A 27,943-nucleotide genomic window follows, 5' to 3' on the forward strand; every position below is an offset into this window, starting at 1 on the left:
AAGGCTAGGGTTCCTGCTGTGGCTGGCATTATAGAAAAGAGGAGGGGTAGAATTGAAAAGGACTGAAGAATATAAGGTGAGACATTTCTTTAAGCCATGGGTTCATATATATGAAAATAAGACAGTTTGCTGGTTCCTGCTTGACTTCTCTAAGAATGACTTCTTTATTGCCTTAACTCATCCCTGTTGTGGATTCTAGGCTTTTGGGGCCCAAATGTCTAGTGCTGTTGTATCTGATCAGTTCCACTCTGGAGGTGGAGGCTATAAGTCTGGGTGATGGGAAAATTGCTAGAATGACTTTCCTTGGCTTTGGAATGAAAGAGGTGACTGATCTCATTCCCCAAAGAGCATTAACCTGGCAACATGCACAAGTAGGAATCTGGCGTCCAGTAGTACTCAAATAAGGAATTAGAGCTTTTGGCTTGCCTCCAAAATGGGCAGAATAATCTATCCAAAAATGAATGCTAAAAGTAGGAGAGCTTAATGTTGGGGTGGCCAAAAACTTCCTCCGGTTTTAAAGTAAAAAGACACATTTTTCATTTTCACCAACAACTCAATTGAACAACAGACTCACCATTTTGTTCCACTACTTTCTGTCATTTTTCGGGCAACTTCATAATTCCATCTTACCAAAACTTTTTATCTTTGTGACCAAAGAACTGTTCCAGGTGCCTTTTACAGTCTTCCAGGGGATTAAAATTTTTTCCACTAAGAGAATTTTGTAAAGACCAAAATAAATGGAAATCCGAAGGTGCAACGTCTGGTGAATACTGCGGGTGAATCAGAACTTCCCAGCCAAGCTGTAAGCGTTTTTGCCTGGTCGTCAAAGAAACGCGCAGTCTTGTGGAAGTTAGGCGTTTTCTGTTGACTGATTCTGGGCGCTTTTCATTGAGTGCTGCTCTCAGTTGGTCTCATTGGGAGTACTACTTGTTGGAATTAATTGTTTGGTTTTCTGGAAGGAGCTCATAATAGAGGACTCCCTTCCAATCCCACCATATACAAAACATCACCTTCTTTGGATAAAGACCAGCCTTTGGTGTGGTTGGTGGTGGTTTATTTTGCTTGCCCCACCATCTCTTCCACGCCACATTGTTGTCCGGTATCCACTTTTCATTGCCTGTCAAAAATAGTTTTAAAAACGAAATGTTTGGGCTTCCCTGGTGGCGCAGTGGTTGGGAGTCTGCCTGCCAATGCAGGGGACACGGGTTCGAGCCTTGGTCTGGGAGGATCCCACATGCCGCCGAGCAGATGGGCCCGTGAGCCACAATTACTGAGCCTGTGCGTCTGGAGCCTGTGCTCCACAACAGGAGAGGTCGCGATAGCGAGAGGCCCGTGCACCGTGATGAAGAGTGGCCCCCACTTGCCGCAATTAGAGAAAGCCCTTGCACAGAAACGAAGACCCAACACAGCCATAAATAAATAAAATAAAATGAGTGTTTTGACGGAAATTTCCATCTATTAAACTAGAAATGATCTTTCAAAAAATTTCAGTACAAAAAAAAAAAAACAAAAAGAAATGTTTTCATTACATTTCAGTAGAGAAGCGCATGGGGAAATATGGTCAAGAAGGTTTTTTTCGCTTATGTGGAACCCAAACATCAAAGCAATTCACATACCCAAGCTGGTGCACATGATTTTCACCGCTTGATTTGGATATTTTGAGTATGTCGGCGATCTCCCGCGTGGTATACCATTGATTGTTCTCATTTAATGTCTCAATTTGATCGCTGTCAACTTCAACTGGTCTACCTGACCATGGAGCATCGTCCAGCGAGAAATCTCCAGCACGAAACTTTGCAAACTGTTTTTGACATTTTCAATCAGTCACAGTACCGTCTCCATACACTGCAGAAATCTTTTTTTGTTTCAGTTGAATTTTTACCTTTCTTGAAATAATGAAGCATAATATGCCAGAAATGTTGCTTTTTCCCTTCCATCTTCAGTATTAAAAGGGCTACACAAAAATTCACCAGTTTTGATAAGTTTTTAAAAAATGCACACTGATATGACAGCTGTCATCTACAATCTAACAAAATTGTTTTGAATGAAATTAAAGACATCTAAGCGCTACTAGAGCCACCTTACGGAAAAAAAGCGAATGAACCTTTTGGCCAACGCAGTACTAACTGAATATCTTATAGGCTACAGGTACTATACTAAGTACTTTATATTTAATATCTCATATCATCCTTAGTTGTTCGTTCAACATTTTTTGAATTTGTTTAGTAGTTCTAACAGTTTTTGGGGTGGGGGGAGTCTTTAAGGTTTTCTGTATATCAGATCATGTCATCTGCAAACAGTGACAGTTTTACTTCTCCCTTTTGAGTTTGGATACATTTTAATTTGTTTATGTATTTATTTTTGATTAATTGATCCTGCTAGGACTTTCAGTACTATGTCAAAGTGGCGATAGTAGACCTTGTTGTCTTGTTCCTGATCGTAGAGAAAAGCTTTCAGCTGTGCACTGTTGAGTATAATTGTAGCTGTAGTGTTGTTATATATGGCCTTTATTATGTTGAGATAAGTTCCCTCTATGCCTGCTAAGTTGAGAGTTTTTATCATAAATCAATGTTGAATTTCATCAGATGCTTTTTCTGCATCTATTGAGATCATTTGATTTTTATCCTTCATTTCGTTAATGTGGTGTATCACATTGACTGATTTAACTATGTTGAACCATTCTTGCATCCCTAGAATAATTCCCACTTGATTATGGTGTATGATCCTTTTAATGTATTGTTGCATTTGTTTTGCTGTTGTTTGACCATTTTTGCATATGTGTTCGTCAGGGATATTGGCCTGTAATATTCTCTTTTTGTGGCATCCTTGTCTGCTTTTGGTATGAGGGTAATGTTGGCCTTGTAAAATGTGTTTGGAATAGTTCCCCGCTCCCCTCACCCCGGTTCTGTTTTTTGAAAGAGTTTGAGGAGGTTTGGCATTAATTCTTCTTTGAATGGTTGGTAGAATTCACCAGTGAAGCATTTGGTTCTGGATTTTGTTTGTTGAGAGGTCTTTGATTACTTGTATCTCTTTACTCTAGTAATCTATCTATTCAGATTTTATGTTTTGTCATGATTGACTCTAATTAGATACTATGTTTCTAGGAATTTATCCATTTCTTCTAGGTCAGCAGTCCCCCAACCTTTTTGGCACAAGGGATCGGTTTCGTGGAAGATAATTTTTCCATTGATGGGGGTGGGGGGGATGGTTCAGGTGGTAATGTGAGTGATGGGGAGCGATGGCGAGCAGCAGAAGCTTTGCTCCCTCGCCGCTGCTCACCTCCTGCTGTGCGGGCCATTCCTAACAGGCCAAGGATTGGTACCCGTCTGCGACCTGGGGGTTAGGGACCCCTGTTCTAGGTTGTCCAATTTGTTGGCGTATCTTTGGCCATAGTAGTTTCTTATGATCCTTTGTATTTTTGTAGAATCAGATATAACATCTCCTCTTCTGTTTCTTTTTTTAAAATTTGAGTTGTGTCTTTTTTTTTTTCCTTTGGTGAGTCTAGCTGAAGGCTTGTCAATTTTGTTTATTTTTTCAAAGAATCAGCTCTTAGTTTCATTAATCTTTCCTATTGTCTTTTTAGTATCTGTTTCATTAATTTCTGCCCCAATCTTTATTATTTCCTTCCTTCTACTAACTTCTGGCTCCATTTGTTTCTACTCTTTCTATTTCATTGAGGTGTAAAGTTAGGTTGTTTGAGATTTTTCTTGTTTCTTGAGGTAGGCATTTATCACAATGAACTTCCCTCTTAGAACTGCTTTTGCTGCATCCTATAAATTTTGGTATGTTACATTTCCATTTTCACTTGCCTCAGGTATTTTTAATTTCTTTTTTAATTTCTTCTTTGACCCATTGGTTGTTCAGGAGCATATGTTATTTAATCTCCACATATTTGTGAATTGTCCAGTTTTCTTTATGTAACTAATTAATACTTTTATACCATTGTGGTCGCAAAATATGCTTAATATGATTTCTCTCCTCTTAAATTTTTTTTAATTTTAATTTTATATTGGAGCATAGTTGTTAACAATGTTGTATTAGTTTCAGTTGCGCAGCAAAGTGATTCAGTTATGTGTGTGTATGCATATTTATATGCATACACACACGTATCTATTCTTTTTCAAATTCTTTTCCATTTAGGTTATTACAGAATATTGAGCAGTGTTCCCTGTGCTATATAGTGGATCCTTGTTAGTTGTCTATTTTAAATGTAGCAGTGTGTGCATGTCAGTCTCAAACTCCCTATCTGTCCCTTGTCCGACCCTTCCCCCGGGGAAGCAGAAGTTCCTTCTCTAAGTCTGTGAGTCTGTTCTCTTTTGTAAATAAGTTCATTTGTATCATTTTTTTAAGATTCGAGTTATAAGTGATATCGTATATTTCTCTTTCTCTGTCTGACTTCCTTCACTCATATGGTAATCTCCACATCTGTCCATGTTGCTGCAACCACATTATTTCATTCTTTTTAATGGCTGAGTAATGTTCCATGGTATATATGTACCACATTTTCTGTATCCATTCCTCTTTCAATGGACATTTAAGTTGCTTCCATGTCTTGGATATTGTAAACAGTGCTGCAGTGAACATTCGGGTGCATGTACCCTTTTGAACCATGTTTTTCTCCAGATATATGCCCAAGGGTGGGATTGCTGGATCATTTGGTAGTTCTATTTTTAGTTTCTTAAAGAACCGCCATACTGTTCTCCATAGTGGCTGTATCAATTTACTTTCCCACCAACAGTGCAGGAGGGTTCCCTTTTCTCCACACCCTCTCCAGCATTTATTGTTTGTAGATTTTTTGATGATGGCCATTCTGACTGGTGTGAGTTGATATCTCCTTGTAGTTTTGATATGCATTTCTCTAATAATTAGCGATGTTGAGCATCTTTTCATGTGCCTGTTGGCCATCTGTATGTCTTCTTTGGAGAAAGAAATGTCTATTTAGGTCTGCCCAGTTTTTGATTGGGCGTTTTTTTGTTGTTGTTTGTTTGTTCATTTGTTGTTGTTTTTGATGTTGAGCCTCATGAGCTATTTGTGAATTTTGGAGACTAATCCCTTGTCAGTCACATCATTTGCAAATATTTTCTCCCATTCTGTGGGTTGTCTTTCCATTTTGTTTATGGTTTCCTTTGCTGTGCAAAAGCTTTTGAGTTTAACTAGGTCCCATTTGTTTATTTTTGTTTTATTTCCATTACTGTGGGAGACAACTAGGAAAAGATGTTACTGTGATTTATGTCAGATAGTGTTCTGCCTTTCTTTTTTCTCTAGGAGTTTTATACTATCTGGTCTTAAATTTAGGTCTCTAGTCCTTTTTTTCCCCCCATGGCTTGGTATTTTTCTTATTTATTTATTTCTTTATTTTTGTAACTTTAAATACCTAAACAATTTATTTTTCTTTCTGTGTAGGCAAAACTTAATCAATTTTCATGGCCTAAAAATTTCTTTCTTTTTTTTTTTTTTTTTGCATCTGTTAACTCCAAACTCCGAATGCATCCCTCCCCTACCCGCCCTCCCCTTTGGCAACCACAAGTCTGTTCTCTATTTCCGTGAGTCTGTTTCTGTTTTGTAGATAGGTTCATTTGTGTCATATTTTAGGTTGTACATATAAACAAGAAGGTCCTACTGTATACCACAGGGAACCATGTTCACTATCCTGTGATAAACATAATGGAAAAGAATATTTAAAAAATGTATATGTATGTATAACTGAATTACTTTGCTGTACAGCAGAAATCAACACAACACTGTAAGTCAGTTATACTTCAACAAAAAATTAAAATTTTTTTTCTGATATGGGTAGAAAAATTAAAACATTTCTGTAACCCCATTTTTTTTGCCTTGTGATTGTAAAGAATTTTTTTTTCATCTCCAGAATTCTTTTTTATTTCCCCATTGGACTAAAATTGCTTCACAATGTTCTGTTAGTCTCTGATGCATAACGAAGTAAATCAGCCATATGTATACCTACATGCCCTCCCTCTTGGAAATCCCTACCACCATCCCCACCCACCCACCCATCTAGGTCGTCACAGAGCACTGAGCTGTGCTCCCTGTGCTATACAGCAGGTTCCCACTAGCTATCTATTTTACATATGGTACTGTATTTATGTTAAACCTAATCTCCCAGTTCGTCCCACCCTCCCCTTCCACCCCGTGTCCTCATATCCATTCTCTACATCTGCATCTCTGTGCCTGCCCTGGAAGTAGGTTCATCTGTGCCATTTTTGTAGATTCCACATATATGTGTTAATACACGGTATTTGTTTTTCTCTTTCTGGCTTACTTCACTCTGTATGACAGACTCTAGGTTCATCCACATCTTTACAAATGACCCAATTTTGTCCCTTTTTATGGCTGAGTAATATTCCATTGTGTGTGTGTGTGTGTGTGTGTGTGTGTGTATACACACACACACACACACACACACACACACTCCACATCTTCTTTATCCATTCATCTGTGTGGACAGGTAGGTTGTTTCCATGACCTGGCTATTGTAAATAGTGCTGCAGTGAACATTGGGGTACGTGTGTGTTTTTGGATTATGGTTTCCTCCAGGTATACGCCCAGTAGTGGCATTATTGGGTCATATGGTAGTTCTACTTTTATTTTTTTAAGGAACCTCCATACTGTTCTCCATAGTGGCTGTATCAATTTACATTCCCACCAACAGTACAAAAGGGTTCCCTTTCCTCCACACTCTCTCCAGCATTTATTTTTGTAGATTTTTTGTTGATGCTGTTCTGACCTGTGTGAGGTGATACCTCATTGTAGTTTTCATTTGCATTTCTCTAATAATTAATGATGTTGAGCATCTTTTCATGTGCCTGTTGGCCATCTGTATGTTTTCTCTGGTGAAATGTCTGTTTTGTCTTCTGCCCCCTTTTTTTTTTTTAATTTTTATTTATTTATTTATTTATTTATGACTGTGTTGGGTCTTCGTTTCTGTGTGAGAGCTTTCTCCAGTTGCGGCAAGTGGGGGCACTCTTCATCACGGTGCATGGGCCTCTCATCGCGGCCTCTCTTGTTGCAGAGCACAGGCTCCAGACACGCAGGCTCAGTAATTGTGGCTCACGGGCCTAGTTGCTCCGTGGCATGTGGGATCTTCCCAGACCGGGGCTCGAACCCGTGTCCCCTGCATTGGCAGGCAGATTCTCAACCACTGCACCACCAGGGAAGTCCCTGCCCATTTTTTAATTGAGTTTTTTGTTTTGTTTTTTGTTTTGTTTTTTTGTTTTTTTTTTGTTTTGTTTTTTGTTTTTTTTTTTGATATTGAGCTCCATGAGCTGATTGTACATTTTGGAGATTAATCCTTTGTCCATTGTTTCATTTGCAAATATTTTCTCCCATTCTGAGGGTTGTCTTTTAGTTTTGTTTATCGTTTCCTTTGCTGTGCAAAAGCTTTCAAGCTTAATTAGGTCCCATTTGTTTAGTTTTGTTTTTATTTCCATTACTCCAGGAGGTGGGTCAAACAGGATCTTGGCTGTGGTTTATGTCAAAGAGTGTTTTTCCTGTGTTTTCCTCTAAGAGTTTTATGGTGTCTGGTCTTATACTTAGGTATTTAATCCATTTTGAGTTTATTTTTGTGTATGGTGTTAGGTAGCATTCTAATTTCATTCTTTCACATGTAGTTGTCCAGTTTTCCCAGCAGCACTTATTGAAGAGGCTGTCTTTTGTCCATTGTATATTCTTGCCTCCTTTGTCAGAGATAAGGTGACCATACGTATGTGGGTTTATCTGTGGGCTTTCTATCCTGTTCCCTTGATGTGTATTTCTGTTTTTGTGCCAGTACCATACTGTCTTTATTACTGTGGCTTGATAGTATAGTTTGTAGTTGGGAAGCCTGATTCCTCCAGCTCCGTTTTTCTTTCTCAAGATTGCTTTGGCTATTTGGGGTCTTTTGTGTTTCCATACAGACTGTAAAATTGTTTGTTCTAATTCTGTGAAGAATGCCATTAGTAGTTTGATAAGGATTGCATTGAATCTATAAATTGCTTTGGGTAGTACAGTCATTTTCACAATATTGATTCTTCCAGTCCAAGAACATGGTATATTTTTCCATCTGTTTATGTCATCTTTGATTTCTTTCAGAGTGTTTTACAGTTTCCCGAGTACAAATCTTTTTCCTCCTTTGGTTATGTTTATTCCTAGGCATTTTACTCTTTATTGTGGTGGTAAATGGGATTGTTTCCTTAATTTCTCTTTCTCATTTTTCATTGTTAGTGTATAGGAATGTCAGAGATTTCTGTGCATTGATTTTGTATCCTGTAACCTTACCAGATTCATTGATTAGCTTTAGTAGTTTTCTGTTGGCATCTTTACTGTTTTCTGTGTATATTATCATGTTATCTGCAGACAGTGACAGTTTTATTTCTTCTTTTCCAGTTTGTATTCCTTTTATTTCTTCTTATTCTCTGATTGCCGTGGCTAGAACTTCCAAAAGTATGTTGAACAAGAGTCGCGAGAGTGGACATCCTTGTCTTGTTCCTGATCTTAGTGGAAATGCTTTCATTTTTTCACCAATCAGTATGATGTTTGCTGTGGGTTTGTCATATATGGCCTTTATTATGTTAAGGTAGGTTCCCTCTATTCCCACTTTCTGGAGAGTTTTTATCACAAATGTGGTCCCCCCCACCTCCACCAGCTGCCTCACCTCCTCTTCCCCCCTCCTCCTTCCTTCCCACAACCCTAGGACCCACGAGGCTGGAGGGGCCCCCAGAGAACGGAGGACCCGGCCTGGGAGCCCAGCAGCCTTCCCGGGGCCCAAGTGGGTGGGGGAAATGCCCTTCTCGCCTCCCATGATCCTCCGTTCCCAGAGGGCCCCTTCCACCTGCTTCTTATCTTCTCCCCCGGCCCCCCCGTCTCCCTCCTATGCCCCTAGGACCAACACAGTCCAGAAGGGGCCTTGGAGGGCAGAGGACGCAGCCCAGGAGCCCCACAGCCTTCCTGGGTCCCAGTTGGGCAGGTGAGACAATAGGCACTCTTCGCCCTGATCCTTCGAGCCCCCAAGGGTCCTCCAGGCATGGGAACCCCTCCTCCCTCCCAGACACCCCTCAGGGGCACCAGTCTTGTTCAGCCTCTCCACTTCTCTTTCCCCCTAATTCCTCCCTTGTCCTACTCGGTCACTTGGTGATTTCTCCTGTCTCCTTGGGTGTCGAGGTCCCCCACCAGCATCCTGCAGGTGCCCTAGTTGTGGGGAGATGCGAACTCCATGTCCTCCCCTGCTGCCATCTTGACTCCGCCCCCTGGCTTGGTATTTTTAAAAAGCAGCAAGATGTGAGACTGAAGTCAAAAATAACTTTGCTGTGGGTCTCTGATGCAAAACCACTGGCTGCCTGCCAGGCCCAGGCCCCTCTCTAATCCATTTTGATTTTATTTTTGTGTATGGTGTTAAAGAATGTTGTAATTTCATTTATTTACATTTAGCTGTCCAGTTTTCCCAGCACCATTTATTGAAGATACTGTGTTTTCTCCATTGTTTAGTCTTGCCCACTTTGTTGTAGGTTAATTGGCCATAGGTGTGTAGTTTTATTTCTGGGTTTTCTATCCTGTTATCATTGATCTATATTTCTGTTTTTCTGCCAGTACCATACTGTTTTCATGACTGTAGCTTTCTAATATAGTCTTAAGTCAGGGCACCTGATTTCTCCAGGTCCATTTTTCTTTCTCAAGATTGCTTTGGCTATTCGGGGTCTTTTGTGTTTCCATACAAATTTTAAGATTTTTTTGTTCTAGTTTATGTGAAAAATGCCATGGGTGATTTAATAGGAATTGCACTGAATCTGTAGATTGCCTTGGGTCGTTTTGACAATATTGATTCTTCCAATCCAAGAACATGGTATATCTTTCCGTCTGTTTGTGTCATCCTCAATTCTATCATCAGCATCTTATAAGTTTCAGAATACAGGTCTTTTGTGTCCTTAGGTAGTTTTATTCCTAGGTATTTTATTATTTTTGATGCTATGGTAAATGGGATTGTTTCTTTAATTTCTTTTTCTGGTCTTTCATTGTTAATGTATAGAAATGCAACAGATTTCTGCATATTAATTTTGTATACTACAACTTTACTGAATTCATTGATGCCCTCTAATAGATTTCTGGTAGCATATTTAGGATATTCTATGTATAGGATCATGTCATCTGCAGACAGTTACATTTTAAGTCTTCTTTTCCAATATGGATTCCTTTTACTTATTTTTTCTTGTCCAATTGCCATGCCTAGGACTTCCAGAACTGTTGAATAAAAGTGACAAGAGTGGACATCCTTGTTTTGTTCCTGATCTTAGAGGAAATGCTTTTAGCTTTTCACCATTGAGTATGATGTTAGCTGTAGATTGTCATATATAGCCTTTATTATATTGAGTTATGTTCCCTCTATGCCCCCTTTCTGGAGAGTTGGTGTTGAATTTTGTCAAAAGCTTTTTCTGCATCTATGGAGATGATCATATGGTTTTTTGTTTTTTTTTTTTAAAGACTTATTGATTGATTGATTGATTGCTATGTTGGGTCTTCGTTTCTGTGCTAGGGCTTTCTCTAGTTGCGGCAAGCGGGAGCCACTCTTCATTGCGGTGCGCGGGCCTCTCACTATCGTGGCCTCTCTTGTTGCGGAACACAGGCCCCAGACGCGCAGGCTCAGTAGTTGTGGCTCACGGGCCTAGTTGCTCCGTGGCATGTGGGATCTTCCCAGACCAGGGCTCGAACCCGTGTCCCCTGCATTAGCAGGCAGATTCTCAACCACTGCGCCACCAGGGAAGCTGATCATATGGTTTTTATTCTTCAGTTTGTTGATGTAGTGTATCACGTTGCTTGATTTGAAGAGATAACGAGAAATCCTTGCATTCCAGCTTTTAGTTTCATTGATCTTGTCTGTTGTTGTCTTCGTTTTTATTTCATTTATTTCTGCTCTGATCTTTATGATTTCTTTCCTTCTACTAACTCTGGATTTTGTTTGTTCTTTCTCTAATTCCTTTAGGTATAAGATTAAGTTGTTTATCTGATTTTTCTTATTTCCTGAGGTAACATTGTATTCCCTCTTAGAACTGCTTTTATGGCATCCCATAGGTTTTGGATCATCGTGCTTTCATTATCATTTGTCTTTATGTATCTTTTTATTTCCTGTTTGATTCTTCACTGATCCAATGGTTCTTTAGTAGCATATTGTTTAGCCTCCATGTGTTTGTGTTTTTTACAGTTTTTTCCTTATAACTGATTTCTAATCTCATAATCGTTGTAGTCAGAAAAGATGCTTGATATGATTTAAATTTTCTTAAATTTACCAAGGTTCGCTTTGTGACCTATCATGTGATCAGTCCTTGAGAATGTTCCATGTGCACTTGAGAAGAATGTGTATCTTGCTGCTTTTCGATGGAATTCTCTATAAATATCAATTTGGTCTAATGTGAAATTTAAGGCCTGTGTCTCCTTGTTGATCTTCTGTGTGGATGATCTGTCCATTCATGAAAGTGGGGTCTTATAGTCCCCCATTATTGTTGTATTACTGTCGATTTCTCCTTTTATGGTTGTTAGTATTTGCTTTCTATATTGTGGTGCTGCTGTGCTGGGTGCATATATATTTACAAATTGTTATATCTTCTTGAACTGATCCTCTGATCATTATGTAGTATCCTTGTTTGTCTCTTGTAATAGTCTTTATTTTAAAGTCTGTTTTGTCTGATATGAGTATTGCTACTCCAGCTTTCTTTTGATTTTCATTTGCATGGAATACCTTTTTCCATCCCCTCACTTTTAGTCTGTATGTGTCCCTAGATTTGAAGTGGGTCTCTTGTAGACAGCATGTGTACAGGTCTTGTTTTTGTATCCATTCAGCTTGTCTGTGTCTTTTGCTTAGAGCATTTAATCCATTTACATGTAAGGTAATTATTGGTTTGTATGTTCCTATTGCCATTTTCTTAAATATTCTGGATTTCTTTTTGTAGGTCTTTTTTTCCCCTTCCTCTTTTGTTGTCTTCTGTTCCGATTTGATGACTAACTTCAGTGTTGTGTTTTGAATCTTTTTTCTTTTTTGTATGTGTATCTATTGTAGAGTTGCAGTTTGTGATTACAGTGAGGTTTTGATATAACAGCCTATATATAAACAAGATTGTTTTAAGTTGCTGGTCTTTTAATTTCAAATGCATTTCCCGTATCCTGCATTTGTGTTCTCTTCTCACAGTTGCTGGTTTTGATACCATATTTGTGTGCAGATGATTTCCTACCTTTATTTTATGTTTGCCTTTACCAGTGAGCTTTTCTATTAGTAGTTTCGTTTGTAGTAGTGGCCTTTTCTTTTTCACTTTGAAAAGTTCCTTTAGCATTTATTGTAAAGGTGGTCTTGTGGTACTGAATTCTCTTAGCTTTTGCTTGTCTGTAAAGCTTTTGGTTTCTCCATGGACTCTGAATGAGAGACTTGCAGGGTAGCATATTCTTGGTTGTAGGTTTTCCCCGTTCATCACTTTAAATATTGGGTTGGCCAAAAGTTTTGTTCAGTTTTTTCTGTAAGATGTCTCTAGTAGCACTTAGTTGGCTTTAACGTCATTCAAAACAGTTTTGTTAGATTGTATTTGACAGCTGTCATATCAGCGTGCATTTTAAAAAAGACATCAAAATTGGTGAATTTTTGTGTAGCATTTAATATTGAAGATGGAAGAAAAAAAGCAACGTTTTCTGCGTATTATGCTTTATTATTTCAAGAAAGGTAAAAATGCAACTGCAACACTCAAAAAATTTGTGCAGTGTATGGAGAAGATGCTGTGTCTGATTGAACATGTCAAAGGTGGTTTGCGAAGTTTTGTGCTGGAAATTTCAACGGTATACCACGCGGGAGGTCGCTGACATAGTCAAAATATCCAAATCAAGCATTGAAAATCATTTGCACCAGCTTGGTTATGTGAATTGCTTTGATGTTTGGGTTCCACGTAAGTTAAGCAGAAAAAACGTTCTTGACCCTATTTCCCCATGTGATTCTCTACTGCAATTTAATGAAAACGTTTCATTTTTAAAACTAATTTTGATGGGCAATGAAAATTGGATACTGGATAATAATGTGGAGTGGAAGAGATTGTCGGGCAAGTGAAATAAACCACCACCAACCACACCAAAGGCTGGTCTTCATGCAAAGAAGGTGATGTTGTGTATGTGGTGGGATTGGAAAGGAGTCCTCTATTATGAGCTCCTTCCAGAAAGCCAAACAATTAATTGCAACAAGTGCTACTCCCGATTAGACCAACTGAAAGCAGCACTCGATGAAAAGTGTTCAGAATTAGTCAACAGAAAACACATAATCTTCCATCAGGATAACGCAAGACCATGTGTGTCTTTGATGACCAGGCAAAAACTATTACAGCTTGGATGGGAAGTTCTGATTCACCCACTGTATTCACCAGACATTGCACCTTTGGATTAGTGCAAAATTCTCTTGATGGAAAAAATTCAATTCCCTGGAAGACTGTAAAAGGCACCTGGAACAGTTCTTTGCTCAAAAAGATAAAAAGTTTTGGGAAGGTGGAATTAAGTTGCCTGAAAAATGGCAGAAGGTAGTGGAACAAAGGGATGAATCTGTTGTTCAATAGAGTTGTTGGTGAAAATGAAAAATGTGTCTTTTATTTTTACTTAAAAACCAAAGGCACTTTTTGACCAACCCAATATATCATGCCGCTCTCTTCTTGCCTGCAGAGTTTCTGCTGAGAAATCAGCTGATAACCTTATGGGAGTTCTTTTGTATGTTGTTTGTTGCTTTTCACATTTTGCTTTTAATAGTTTTTTTTTGTCTTTAACTTTTGTCAATTTGGTTACTGTGTTTCTGGCATATTCCTCCTTGGGTTTATCTTGCCTGGCACTCTCTGCGTTTCCTGGACTTAGGTGACTGTTTCCTTTCCCATGTTAGGGAAGTTTTCAGCTATTATCTCTTCAAATAGTTTCTCATGTCCTTTCTCTCTCTCTCCTCCTTCTGGGCTCCTATAATATAATTCCAATGTTCGTGCGTTTAATGTTGTCCCAGAGATCTCTGAGACTGTCCTCGTTTCTTTTCGTTTTTTTTTTTTATTCTGTTCCACGGCAGTGATTTCCACCATTCTGTCTTTCAGCTCACTTCTGCCTCACTCTCCTGTTGATTTTTTCTATTGTATTTTTCATTTCACTTATTGTATAGTTCATCTGTTTGTTCTGTACTTCTTCTAGGTTTTTGTTAAATATTTCTTGTATCTTCTCAATCTGTGCCTCCATTCTTTTTTTGAGATCTTGGAGCATTTTCAGTCTCATTACTCTGAATTCTTTTTCTGGTAGATTGCGTATCTCCACTTCACTTAATTGTTCTTCTGGGGTTTTATTTTGTTCCTTTATCTGGGACATATCCCTCTACCATCTCATTTTGTCTAACTTTCTGTGATTGCCGTTTCTGTTTCGCATGCTGCAGAATTGTAGTTCTTTTTGCTTCTGCTGTCTGCCCCTGTGGTGGATGAGGCTAAGACGCTCGTGCACGCATCCCTGTGGGCCTCCTGCCCACTGGTGGGTGGAGCTGGGTATTGTTCCTCTGGTGGGAAGGGCTGAGCTCAGGAAGACTTTATGCAGACTGTCTGTGGATGGGTGGGGCTGTGTTCCTGCCCTGTTGGTTGTTTGGCCTGAGGCCTCCCAGCAGTGGAGCCTATGGGCTTTTGGGTGGGGCTAGATCTTCGGGAGGAAATGGTGGCCTCCAGGAGGGCTGACACCAATGAGTACTGGCCAGAACCACCACTCCCAGTGTCTTTGTCCCTGCAGTGAGCCACAGCCTCACTCTCAACTCCACAGGAGACCATCTAATACTAACAGTTAGGTCTGGCCCAGTCTCTTATGAGGTCACTGCTTTTTTCCCTGGGTCCTGTTGCACACGGGACCTTGTGTGCACCCTCCAAGAGTGGAGTTTCTGTTTTCCCAGTATTATGGAATTTCTGTGATCAAACCCTGCTGGCCTTCAAAGCCAGATTCTCTGGGGGCTCCTCCTCTTTTTGCCAGGCACCAGTGCTGGGAAGTCTGACATGGGCTCAGGACTTTTACTCCTGTGAGAGAACTTCTGTGGTATAATTATTTTCCAGTTTGTGGGCCGCCCACATGGCAGGTGTGAGATTTGATTTTATCGCGATTGTGCCCTTCCTGCTGTCCCGTCACTTCTTCTTTGTCTTTGGATGTAGGATATCTTTTTTGGCAGCTTCCAGTGTTCTGGGTTTTTTGTTTGTTTTTTTTTTTTCTGGTTTTTTGTCAATGGTTATTCAGCATTTAGTTGTTATCTTGGTGTTTTTGTCAGAAGGGGTGAGCTCACATCCTTCTACTCTGCCATCTTTTCAGCCAAAACTGAGTCCTCTTAAATTTATTAAGACTGTTTTATGGCCAAACATATGATCTTAGAAAATGTTCCTTGTGCACTAGAGAAAAATATATGTTTTGTTGATTTTGGATGGAATGTTTTATAAATATCTGTTAAGTCCATCTGGTCTAATGTCATTTAAGGCAGTACTTTTCTTACTGATTTTCTGTCTGGATGATCTGTCTATTGGTTTAAGTAGGGTATGAAAGTTTTCTATAATTGTATTGCTTTCTCTTTCTCCCTTTGGTTCTTTTAATATTTGCTTTGTATGTTTGGTTCATAAATATTTTCAAATGTTATATCCTTTTGTTGGACAATTCCTTTACTATTATTTTTTATTATATCTATACCATTAATTTTCTCTTAAGTCTGTTATGTGTGGTATATATATATATATATATATATATATATTTATCTACTGCAGCTTTCTTTTGGTTTCCGTTTGCATGGAATATCTTTTTTCCATCCCTTTACTTCAGTCTGTGTGTGTCCTTACATCTAAAGGGTGCCTCATGTTGGCAGCATATAGATGGGACTTGTTTTTTTTATTCACTTATCCACTCCATGTCTTTTGATTGGAGAATTTAGTCCTTTTACATTTAAAGTAGTTACTGATAGGTTTGTGTTTATTACTATTTTGTTAATTGTTTCCTGGTTGTTTTTATAGTTACTCTTTGTTCCTTTTTTCTTCTCTGCCTCTCCTGCTTTGTATTGGGTTGGCTGAAAAGTTCATTCAGGTTTTTCTGTAACATGTTAACATCTTCCATAACATTTTTCCATAATGAACTTTTTGGCCAACCGAATAGTTTGATGACTTTCTTTAGTGATATGTATATATTTCTTTCTTTTTATCTTCTGTGTATTTATACTATAGGTTTTTGCTTTGGGTTGTCATGACACTTAAAACAGCATTTTAAGTTGGTAACAAGTTTCATCCATCCTGTTTTAAAGCTTAACGTTTTTACTCTCTTTGCAATGTCCACATTTTATATTTTTCATGTTATATTTAAAAAATCTTATGTATCCCTTAATTATTGTCATGCTTATTTTTATTACTTTTGCCTTTTAACCTTCATATTAGCTTCATAAGTCATTAATCCACTACTTTACTATATATTTACTTTTAAGTGGGATTTATTCTTTCATATGTGTTCTGATAACTAAGTAGTGCCCTTTCCTTTCAGCTTAAAGACATCCATTTAACATTTCTTGTAGGCTGGTTTAGTAGTGATGGACTCCTTTAGCTTTTGCATCTCTGAAAAGCTCTCCCTCCTTGAATTCTGAATGAGAACTCTGCCAGGTATAGTATTCTTGGTTGGAAGTTTTTTTATTTCAGCACTTTGAATATATCATGCATTCCCTTCTGGCCTGCAGAGTTTTTGCTAAAAAGTGTGCACATAGTGTCATGGGAGTTCCTTTTATATAGCTAGTTGTTTTTCTCGTTGTTTTTAATATTATCTTCTTGTCTTTAACTTTTGACATTTTATTTTTAATGTGTCTTACTGTGAGCCATTTTCAGTTCATCTTTTTTGGAGCTCTCTAGGCTTCCTGGACTTGAATGTCTGTTTTCTGCCCCTTTCTCTCCCTCTTCTTCTTCTGGGAGACCTAAAATGTGAATGTTAGTATGTTTGGTATCATCCCGTGCATCACTTAAGCTGTCTTTGACCTTTTTCTTTTTGCTGCTATGATTGGGTAAGTTCTAGTTCCTTGTCTTCAAGTTGATTGATTTTTTCTTTTGTTTCATTTAGTCTTGAACCCATCTAGTGTACTTTTCAATTCAGTTATTGTGTTCTTCATCTCTGTGAATTGTATCGGTGCTTTTTTATGTTTTGCGTCTCTTTGTTGAAGTTCTCACTGTATTTATCCATTACTCTCCCCATTTGATGGATATCAAATGACCATTACTTTATCAGGTAAAATATTTATCTCTATTTCATTAAAGTTTTTTTTTTTCCCCCCTGAAGTTATGTTGTTCTTTCATTTGGAATATATTCCTCTGTTTCTTCATTTTGCTTGACTCTCTCTATTGGTTTATATACAGTGGATGAAACAACCACCCCCTCCCAGTCTTGAAGGAGTGGCCTTGTGTAGGAGATGAACCTTTTTGTTCATCCTCGCCCCAACTATTGGTCGTCTCTCAAACCTCTTTGCTTGTCCAAGCATCCTAATATATTTTTAATAGCTCCCAGTAGTTGAGGATGTGCCAAGGCCTGTCACTGTCCCAAAGTGGAAGATTTCAGCACCTAGATTCAGGCTGACTAGAAGCCAGGCCATCAGCTAGCAGTTTTTAAAAGTATGTAGATATAATATATGCAGTCCTGAAAGGCTGCAAGCATAAGCCCCACTGGTTACCAGAGCCAGGCAATCTGGAAGTATACCTTGGGCAGCAGTCAGAAAAATCAGAGCTTCAGATGAGTGTATAACTTCTTTGTAGGAGATAACAGTGAGCTGGAGCAAGGCAAAAGGAGAGTGCCAAAATGACATCCACAGTCTATGTTCCTTTAGAGCTGCTCCATATGCCACTACATGTGTGTCAAACCTAAATCCTGTTGACATATATACACTACCAAATGTAAAATAGGTAGCTACTGGAAAGCAGCCGCATAGCACAGGAGATCAGCTTGGTGCTTTGTGACCACCTAGAGGGGTGGGATAGGGAGGGTGGGAGGAGAGATGCAAGAGGGAGGGGATATGAGGATATATGTATATGTATAGCTGATTCACTTTGTTATACAGCAGCAACTAGCACAACAATGTAAAGCAATTATACTCGAATAAAGATGTTAAAAAACACCCTGAAGCCTGCTTCTCAATCCAAAGCTGCAGAAGAAGCAAAGTGGCCTCTTTCATAGACCGGGAAATGTGCTTCAGCCAGCTGTCTGTGCAGTGAGCAACGTGTGGTAACCTGCCCAGAACCATCCCTCTAATTGCCACAGTCCCATGGAACCCAGGTACCCAAGCCCCTTTTGCAGCCAGACCCCGGTGATCAGGGGGCCCTGGGCTCCAGTTGCAAAATGTCCCAGGTATTAGACACAGAAACCAGGGTATCAGATGCATGTCAAGCTTCTCACCAGGAGACATTGGTGCTCTGGAACACTGCAGAGAGTGAGTGTGAAGATAGTGCCCACCCTCTGAAATCTTTGAAAAGGATTACAGTCAACCCCTAGATGCATGTTTAAAGAGAACCCTGCCCCTCAAGCCACAGTCATAATGTTTAGCTAATAGGTCTCTTTCACAGAAAGACTGAGTTCTTGGATCTGTTGCCTCTTGCTGTGCCCTGGAGGTGGTAGCTGGTTTAGAACTCTTTCTTCATTGGTTACAGTGTTGCAGTACCTACAGATGTCAGCCCCACTGGCCACCAAAGCCAGGTGAAGTAAAGGTGATCCCTGGTAGCAGTCACAAAAATCAGGGCACCAGATGGGTATGAGCTCCATTCTGGGTGACACTGATTATTACAGTTGCATATGATCAGGAATGCAAGCTCCCCTGGCCTCTAGAGCCAGGCGATCAAGAATCATGTCCTGGGCAGCAGCCGCAAAAATTAGGGCACCAGGCACATGTAGTTTCCCTTTCGGGAGATATTGGTGCTCTGGAGCACAGCAAAGGGAAAGTGTGAGATGGTGCCTGCCATTCTCCATCCCCAGAGAGTGTTTCAGCAGGCTCCTAGAAGGGTGTGTTAAATTGGATGCCTGCCCCTTAGGCCATGGTTTTAATGTAAGCAGGTGATCCGTATTCAGTTCAAGTTGAGTTGCCTTAGGCTGCCTCTGAGCTGGGCCCTGGGTGGATGAGTCCAAGTTGTGCAGGCCGTTTAAGAGCTTTCTACCAGATTGGTGTTGTTTTGTGGGTCTCAGGATGTGAGGCTCTGTTGGTTTTCAAAATTAGATGTGTTGGCCGGGGTCGGGGGGGGGGGGTGGCTTATCTCTCAAGTGCATGTCTTTAAAATTTTTGGTGCCTGATGTGGGGTTTGAGCCCTTCAGTCCTCAGGGAGAAGCCCTGATTTTGAGTTCCCTCCTGCTTGTGGTTTCCTGTGCTGTAGGTCGGGTTTATTTTGTGCCATATTTGGTGAAATTTTGTGGCAGCCTCTCTTACCTGCTTTGATGTGGTTTTCTTCTCGTTTGCCTGATGTATAATTGTCATTCAGCCAGCCTTTATGTTTTTTTAAGAGGAAAATTTTCCATATGTAACTAGACTAATTCTGTCCATGGGAGAAGATGAGTGCAGGGTCGTCCTACATCACCATCTTGAACTGGAACCTATCCCTTCTTTTTTCAGGTGTTAATATATCCTACAGGTCTTTTCGTATCAGTCATAGATAGCTTTATTGTTTTTTATGTCTCCATGGCTTCCATTGACTTTAAGAGCCAATTAAAAGTAGTGGTTTTCATGGATCTATAGCCAGATTGCCTTCATGCAGGCCATGGATGTGCTGCTGGAAAACCTTTTTTACAAGTTGCTAAATCTCTAGGTGCCTCAGTTTTCTCATCTGTAAAATGGGAGAAAAATTGTATTCTGAATAAGGTTGTTGGGAAGTTTCAGCACTTATTTAGCACAATGCCTGGCAGATGGTGAGCACCCAGATGTAGGCTGCCACCACCATTGTCGTTATCATCACCATTTTTACTTGTTTAATCAGATTCTTATTTATGGGCATATGGGGTTTTTTCCTATTTTACTGTTACAGTGCTTCAGGGAATAACCTTGTATATTCATTATTTTGCACATGTGTGATTTTATGGATACTTTGTAACAAGTACAATATCAAGACAAAAGAGGATGTAAATTTGTAATTTTGGTAGACATTTGCCAAATTGCATACCACAGGGATTGTATCAATTTCTGCTGTTACCAGCATTTGACATAGTTTAAATGATTAAGAACTTGATGGTAGTTTTCTGATGTTACTTCCATTTCTAAAATTATTCATAGTTTAAAATGACAATTTTGAAAGTTCTTCCTTTTGCTTTATTAAAAGTACAATCTTATGAGGAGGGCCTGCTCAAGCGAACTTTTACTTTTTAATATAAAATATGTATGTTGGTGGCTTATTCTTTTAGGATTTTCATAGATAACTTGTTAGTATTTAAGAGAGTGGAAGATGATCTTTTCTCTCTTTTATTCTTTATTTTCAGATATTTATGTTTCCATGAATCTGAATCATTTCAGATTTTTTATTTACCTTTACTATCCATAATCTTAGGATAATCTTCTATTAGAAATATGCATCTTTAAGAACCAAGAATCCAAAGATGAACTGAGATTAGCTTTTTAATTTATTTTGAACATTTGTGTTGAATTAGGGCAAGAGTTTTTTCTTTGTCAAAGAAAGCTTAATAGGACAGAGGAGTTAACATGTCAGGCATTTTTCAAGGTTCATGGGGGAATACAAAGATCAGTAAGTAGTGGTCTCTGTCATACTTTATTCTAGTGGGTGAGCTAGGTAGGTAGGGACCATCTCCGGGTTAGAAAATGTAAAAGGGCAAAGAAGAATACTTGGATGGAGCTTTAGAATTACCTGTATGTACTCAGGTTAAATGACTAAAAAGTAGGTGAAAGAAATAAAAATAAGTCATCAGAAAATATAGTGTAAATATATACTGCTGTGGGAACCAATAAAATAAACAAATTCTTTAAATACATTAGATAGATTATTACTAAGGAAAAACTGTTTGATGTAGCAGTTCGGAGACAGCTGGTGTGAGGAAACAGTTTCTGTAGAGTTGTGGTACCCAATTGGAGAAGAATGAACAGTTGGAAAATAAGTAAATAGGCTAATCTTTGGAATAGTCATTGTCATTGGCAGGAGAAGGAATTTCTTCCTTAAAAGAAAAATCAGTAACAAGTTTCTGTTCATTTTCAAAATTATGGCTTTTAAGCATCTGATTTTATTTTATTAGTAATTGATATTTGTATATTGTAGTCATCTTTAAAGATGCTAAGCACGAGGTTGTTTTTTTCATATTGCTTTTAATGCTAGTTACTGTTTGGTTGCCCTTCACTTTACCACATTAAATTGATGCAGTGAAATAGTCCTCTCTTTATGAACTAATATAGCTATTTTATTGAAAGTATAGTTAAGACTCCACTGAATATGAAAACTGCCATGTCAATCATGGATATAGAGTAGTTGAACATTATTTACACTGGGAGTATTTTAAGAGTGATATGTGCAACTTATTAATGAAGTAGTAGAATTAGTGTTGTCCCTTTTCTTGAATTTTTAAAAAATCAACTTTACCAAGATCTAATTTCCATACATTAAAATTCACACACAGTATACAGATAGATGGTTTTTGACAAATGCGTACAACCATGTAATGACATTCCATTCAAAATATAAAATATTTCCATCTCCCTAAGAAGAAGAGTTAATTCTTCCCATGTTCAAAAATTTTAACATCTAATTTTACTTCTTTTGCTTTTTTATTAGTACTTATGAATGTAATTTTACTTATCAAGAGTACCATGAATTAACCCCTGAAATTACATGCTTTTTATCTATGGGAATCTTATTTCAGATTGACAGAATATTTCACGACCCAAACAAGGTTAAATAGAAACAATTTTGTTTGAGTGATTTTAAGAACGTCTAACAGAAAGTTACTTTTATTTGAGATTAGTTACAATTATCAGTTTAGCACATTTCTTGTTTATTTAATTTTTTAAAATCCTCTGAAAATAAAGGCTGTATTGTAGTACATAAGCAATCTGTCTTCAACACTGTTGAATACTCTCTACGTTACTGTTTTTCACATAAAAAAATAAAATCAGGATAAAAAGTTTCTCATTTTGTTTCAGAAATTGCATGTTGGGGAAGAACTCTTTAAAAATACTTTTCCTTTTCATCCACCTTCCAACCTAGACTGTCATCTCTAAAGTTGAATATTGGGAATATCCATTGGTGGTACTTAATTCATTATCCAGAAAATGAATGAGAGCTATGTATCAGTAAATAAACTGTGCTTTTAAATGATTCTGATTAAAAGATAGGGCAGATATCATTTTTCTCATTTTATAGATTTTAATTCAGTTAAATTAAGTTTAATAAGTGCCAAATGTTCCATTGTAGTTTTTGTTGGGACTCTGAATTAAGATCATACTTTGACTTTTAGTGGCTGTCCTACTGCTCCATGGTCTTTCCTATAAGAGTACAGTACATTTCAGAGACTCTTCCCACCTACATTCCTAATTGTGATTTGAGTTGGAGCTGGTAATCACTGGCAAGGAGCCTGTCAGAGGTTATAAAGTAATTATTTTCTTACTGATTCATTGAGTGTTATTCTTGTGATTTTTAACTTGAGTATTTTATACTTAAACAGTTGAAACTGAACCTCATTTAATTATTAGGCCGGAATTCTTTGTACCTAAGTTGATTTTTGAACCTTATTCTTTAAATGTTATTTTTAACACAGGTTTTCAATATAAACCACTCATTCTCATAAGAGTGATAATATTTACATAACCATATTTGAGATAAAAATAAACTAAGGTAAAAGTAGTATGAAAGAATGAGATGTTGAAAGAGGTTAACTTTTTCTTTGGTTGTTTGATCCTTATGTAGAAGTTACTGAGCAACTATTCATGTTCAAAAAAACAAATTTAACTGAAATGTGTTGTTAGATTACGGGACATGTAGTTTTAATTTATCAAAGAGTATTCTGATGATTAAAAAATATCAGAGGGAGCCTTGAAGGGAGATAACACTCTCTATACTTGCATGTTTTTCAGACTAAGGCAGCCAGCTATATGTCTGGTTAGCACCAGTATATATTTAAGTCAATCTTTAGGGGCTTCTCTACTGTATAAATTCATTGTTTTATGTCTTTGTCTTTTCCTTCTTCAACACTTCTCTCAATATTTTTCCTTATACTTATCTAATTCATAGGATATTCAGGGGTTTTTTTTAATGTCTAAAGAACTTTTAAATTCTTAAACAAGGGATTCCTTTAGAATAGATAGAAGTTTGGGGGAAGTAAGAAAAACCCAAACACTTTCATATAAAACTTTTCAAATAGTGCTCAGGTTAAATTTAATTTTTAGCATGGGATAGAAAAAGATTAACTATAAAATCTGTTGTTCCACAGGTACTGTGAGAATAGAGATGTTTCGAAATATGCAGAATGCAGAAATCATCAGAAAAATGACTGAAGAATTTGATGAGGTATAGCATTTCAATATTTATACAAACTGCCTGCTTACACTTGTAAATGGTGAATATGTTATTTGAAGTTTTGTTTTGACTTGGTGTTTAGTATAAGAGAAGATACACTGTTTTCTCATTTATATGATAATCCATGCTATTAATTCCAAAATTAATCTCATTCATTTGGGAATTTTATTACATTGCATGGAGGTAGTAGCACTGATGGCTGATATGGATAAGAAAATTTATGGTGTGAAGTAGAAGTTGACTCTTGACATTCATTCTTGAAGACCATCTAAAATTCCTGAATTTATAAATACATCTCCAGCAATTTCATGTTCTGTGGAATACTAGTCTTGTTAAATGCTTTAAAGAAAAAAGGGTTGGAGGTCAAGGAAGTGTGAGCAGGCTGCCTATTATACCTACCTTAGAGATTGTGAAAGCATATTAACTTATTTAACGTTCTTAGAAATCCTAATGGAGAAAAATCTCCTTAACTTAATTCAATCCAGAATTCCCAAAATTATTTTACATGGATCCCCACCACTGACATATCCACACACACACACCTCCACCCCCCCGCCCCTTTCCCATTTTCTCTGTGTGTGTGTGTGTGTGTGTGTAAAACTTGAACTTCTATTTGGGACACTCTACATGAGATAATCTGATTTCCATTAAGAATACAAGTTTTCTTTACTAGTCTTCACAAATTAATCATGCAGAAACTATTTTTTTCTGCATGATTTTCCATTTTCACTGAAATATTCACTCAAGCAGTTTTACACTGTAAATGTTGAGATACTTTTACAGTTTTATTTATTTTATTTATGGTGAACTCAATTCATGTCATGCTTTAGGCCACCATCAATTCCAGTTTTAACGTTCTGCCTTTGATTTAATTAAGATTTCTATTTTCTGAATTAGGTGTTCCTTTTTCTTGACTTTCAACACTAACAACAAAGATTGGTTTTCTTCTAGATCCACTCTTTTAGTAAGATGGGGTTAGGCTTTTTATTAGTAGTAGCAGTAGTGTTTATTTTTAACTAAAAAAGTACTATAAACACATGTCAAAGCAAACATTCAAACACAGGCTGTTCAATATATGTCTTTCTCATCAGGTGTTCACCTTTATTCTAGCAGCAGTATGAAAACGTTTTACAGAAACATTCTGTCAGTGGCTTTCAGACTATTTATTCACATTTTATGGGAGGTAGGGGAGACCTTAAATTGTCACCTATGCAGATATACTCCGTAATCACTTGTCTTCATTTCTGTAATCCAAAAAGCTCTGAAATTCCAAAACCTGGCCTAAAATAACATGAGGCTACTTACAATTTTTATTTATCACAGTCAGCGTGAATATCTGTATGCATTGCTGTTAAATGTTAATGTTCTTGATTACAGGGGGCTGCCCCAGCTTCTTTTGGGGTATGATAAAATATAAGGTATATGCACTGTATTAACTTCCAAAATGCAAAAACTCCTAGATTCTGAAACATTTCTGTGGGACTACTGTTCACTAAAAAATAATTTTGTTGTTGTTACTACATGTGTTTTTATATGTTGCAAATAGAAGTTAAAGCCAGATAAGATATAAGTTAAGGTGCAAGTAGTAGGTTTACTCACCAGCTACTATACTAACTACTATGCCAGGCTTGCAATACAGGTGATTCAGATTGTAGATTTAAAAGTAGTATGTATCTTGGACCTTCACAGCACTAACACGTGATGGAATGATTATTAAGAGTTTAAGACAGTAGTTTCCAAACATTGCTGCACATTAACATCTCATGGGGATACTGATGCCTGGCTCCCTTCCACATCCCCCAGACATTTTGATTTACTTTGTAAGGCATGTGACCTGGATATAGAGATTTTTTTAAAGCTCACCAGGTGATATTCTAATGTATAAGAACTATTGAGAACTATTGTTCTAAGGCAAATAAAAAGAGGAAGCCAAGATTTGTTATAAAAACACTTCATATATGAAAACAGAATGAGGGGGAAACAACAATGAATAAAATGTAGCAAATGAAATTATTCAGAAGGCATTCATTTCATATTCCTAAACATTTTGTCCCAATATTTGAGATTGTTGACCTAATCAAAGAAGACTTTTAAAATCATCATTCTGTTATTTTTTTAAACAGTATATCTAATACAGTTTGGATTATTAGAATGTATTAATTTAAAGCAGAATTTGATATCTTCTGAGGCTACTTAGAAATAAATAAATATAAATATAATTGTGATGATTAGAAGTTTTAATAAATATTGTCAGTTTCAATTTAAAATATCTATATTATGCTTTTAATTAGGTGGCTTAAAACAGTGTCATAAATAGGATGCTTACTGACTTTGCTTGAGACTTTATTGCATAACCAATTTGAAAAGTAAAAATTTAAACTCAAAATAAATAAATAAACATACAAACAAATAAATAAAAATTCCAGAGATGATGTTAGTGAGCAGGATGTGCCAGACCTGTTTGACACTGATAATTTAATTGTCTGCAAGTGTGACAAGATTCATCTAAGCAAGAACAAATGGAAATTCTATTTGAAAGATGGTATTACGTGTTTTGGAGGGACAGACTATGTATTTGCAAAAGCCATTGTTGATACGGAGTGGTAAAACTTACGAGCTATATACATCATAAACATATGCTGGGACTGTGTCACATATTGTTCACTGTATTGAATTTAATGAAATTATAATTCAGATGCAGATACAAAAAAATTTATCTTAAACTCTTTAGCAAGATATTGATCTTTTGCTACTCTGTATACACTCAAGAATGCATTTAAATGCTTTCATATTGTTAAATGTACAGTATTTTAAGTTTTTTTTTCTTCAAAATACTGTATAGGTTATTTAGTTCCTTGGGAGTGGGAGGAGGTTAGTTTTGGTGAATTATATTTTGTGATAAAATTCTGAAATATCAAAGAACCATTAGATCCCAAGATCCTAGAAAAACGCTTAGTTAACAGGGAGTAGCCATTAAAATTCTTTTGAATGAATGAATATATTGTATTATAGCAAACTAAAGTAAAGGTGAGATGAGTTAGAAGTCATTTCAGTTGAAAGTGTTTAAATTGAATAAGGTAGTCCAAGAGTATGTTATTGACTGAAAAAGTAGTATACTGTAGCTTCTATTCCTTATTACAAATTGGTTATAACTACAGATCTGCACCTGGCCACATGTCCTTTGTAATTGTAATATCAGCCTAATTTAGAAATATAATGTTAATTCCCAGAGCAGCCTATAGCTTTTTAAAGTCAGTAGATATACTTGGTTCCTGTTGGAGCCAGTTGCCAGGAGGCAAAGCACACTGTAATTGTATTTCTTCCCCAGATTATTACAATCAGATCTCCATGTATCAATTCTTAGATATGTTTCCCAAAGGTCAATTTGTGTAGTTTTCATATATTTCAGTATGACATCTATGTAGGGAAACCTTTGCAACACAACACATTTAATATTCAGCTGACCCTTGAACAACACGGGTGTTAGGTACTCTCAGCCCCCTGTAGCTGAAAATCCTCATATGATTTTTGACTCCCCCAAAACTTAACTACTAATACTCTACTGTTGACTGGAAGCCTTACCAATAACATTAACAGTCGATTAACACACATTTTGTATTTTATATGTATTATATGCTGTGTTCTTACAATAAAGTAAGCTAGAGAAAAACTGTTATTAAGAAAAGCATAAAAAGGGGAAAGCACATTTACAGTACTGTACTGTATCATTACTGTAAGTTTATGTCATCTGTCTATAAGCTAAGTCATCTGTCTGTTAGTACCTATATCAACATTGTCTTATATGATGCAAAACACCATAGATCTTATATGTATTATTAACACTAGACATCAAAAATGAAAAGATAATGTGAATAATTCATATTTTCTTACAGATATGATGATTTATGCATTGATAACGAAGAAGCCAGCAATCTGATTGCTTTTTGCTAGCCTAGTCTAACTGATACAATTGTTTCATGGTAGCGTAGCCTTTATACTAGTGAATGAATTGTTATAAAATTTTTATGGCATACAGTATTACTGTCATATTCATAATACAATATTGGAAACACTGTTACTTTTCTTAAGAAAAATCACTTACCTGTGATGATAAGCTGATATGCAGTTTCTCCAACTATGAGAGTGAGAGTGTGTCATACTGTACAGTAATGTAATTCTTTGAAAGCAAAGTTATAGAACAGTATATATTAAATATCACTCACCTTATGCCTATGTATGGGTAGGCTATCCACTTCAATACAAGTCTTGCATACGAAGCTCTACACAATGAATAGTTAGGCAATGATGATATGACACGAGTGTCTCATACAGTTCTTGCCATACAGTACTATTTTCACATGAAGACACTCACACACATATACAACAGATATGTTTATTAAGTGTATGGCATGGTGATTATTAACTGTTCATTAAGTGGAAGTGGA

General features: G+C 37.2%; 1 protein-coding gene across 3 annotated transcripts in view; it reads left to right on the top strand.

Annotated features, from left to right (window-relative positions):
• Positions 1-27,943, top strand: part of STAG1 (STAG1 cohesin complex component) — a gene marked incomplete at its 3' end in the record, with an annotated part of 436,193 nt that overhangs the window by 214,998 nt on the left and 193,252 nt on the right. For all 3 annotated transcript variants that reach the window (XM_082393421.1, XM_082393420.1, XM_082393419.1), the window contains one exon: positions 23,413-23,489. In XM_082393421.1, coding sequence (XP_082249547.1) covers positions 23,413-23,489 — 77 coding nt within the window. The remainder of the gene's footprint in view (positions 1-23,412; positions 23,490-27,943) is intronic.

The sequence above is a fragment of the Balaenoptera borealis genome, assembly GCF_965194805.1.
Source record: "Balaenoptera borealis genome assembly, chromosome: 5".
Lineage (NCBI taxonomy): Eukaryota > Metazoa > Chordata > Mammalia > Artiodactyla > Balaenopteridae > Balaenoptera > Balaenoptera borealis.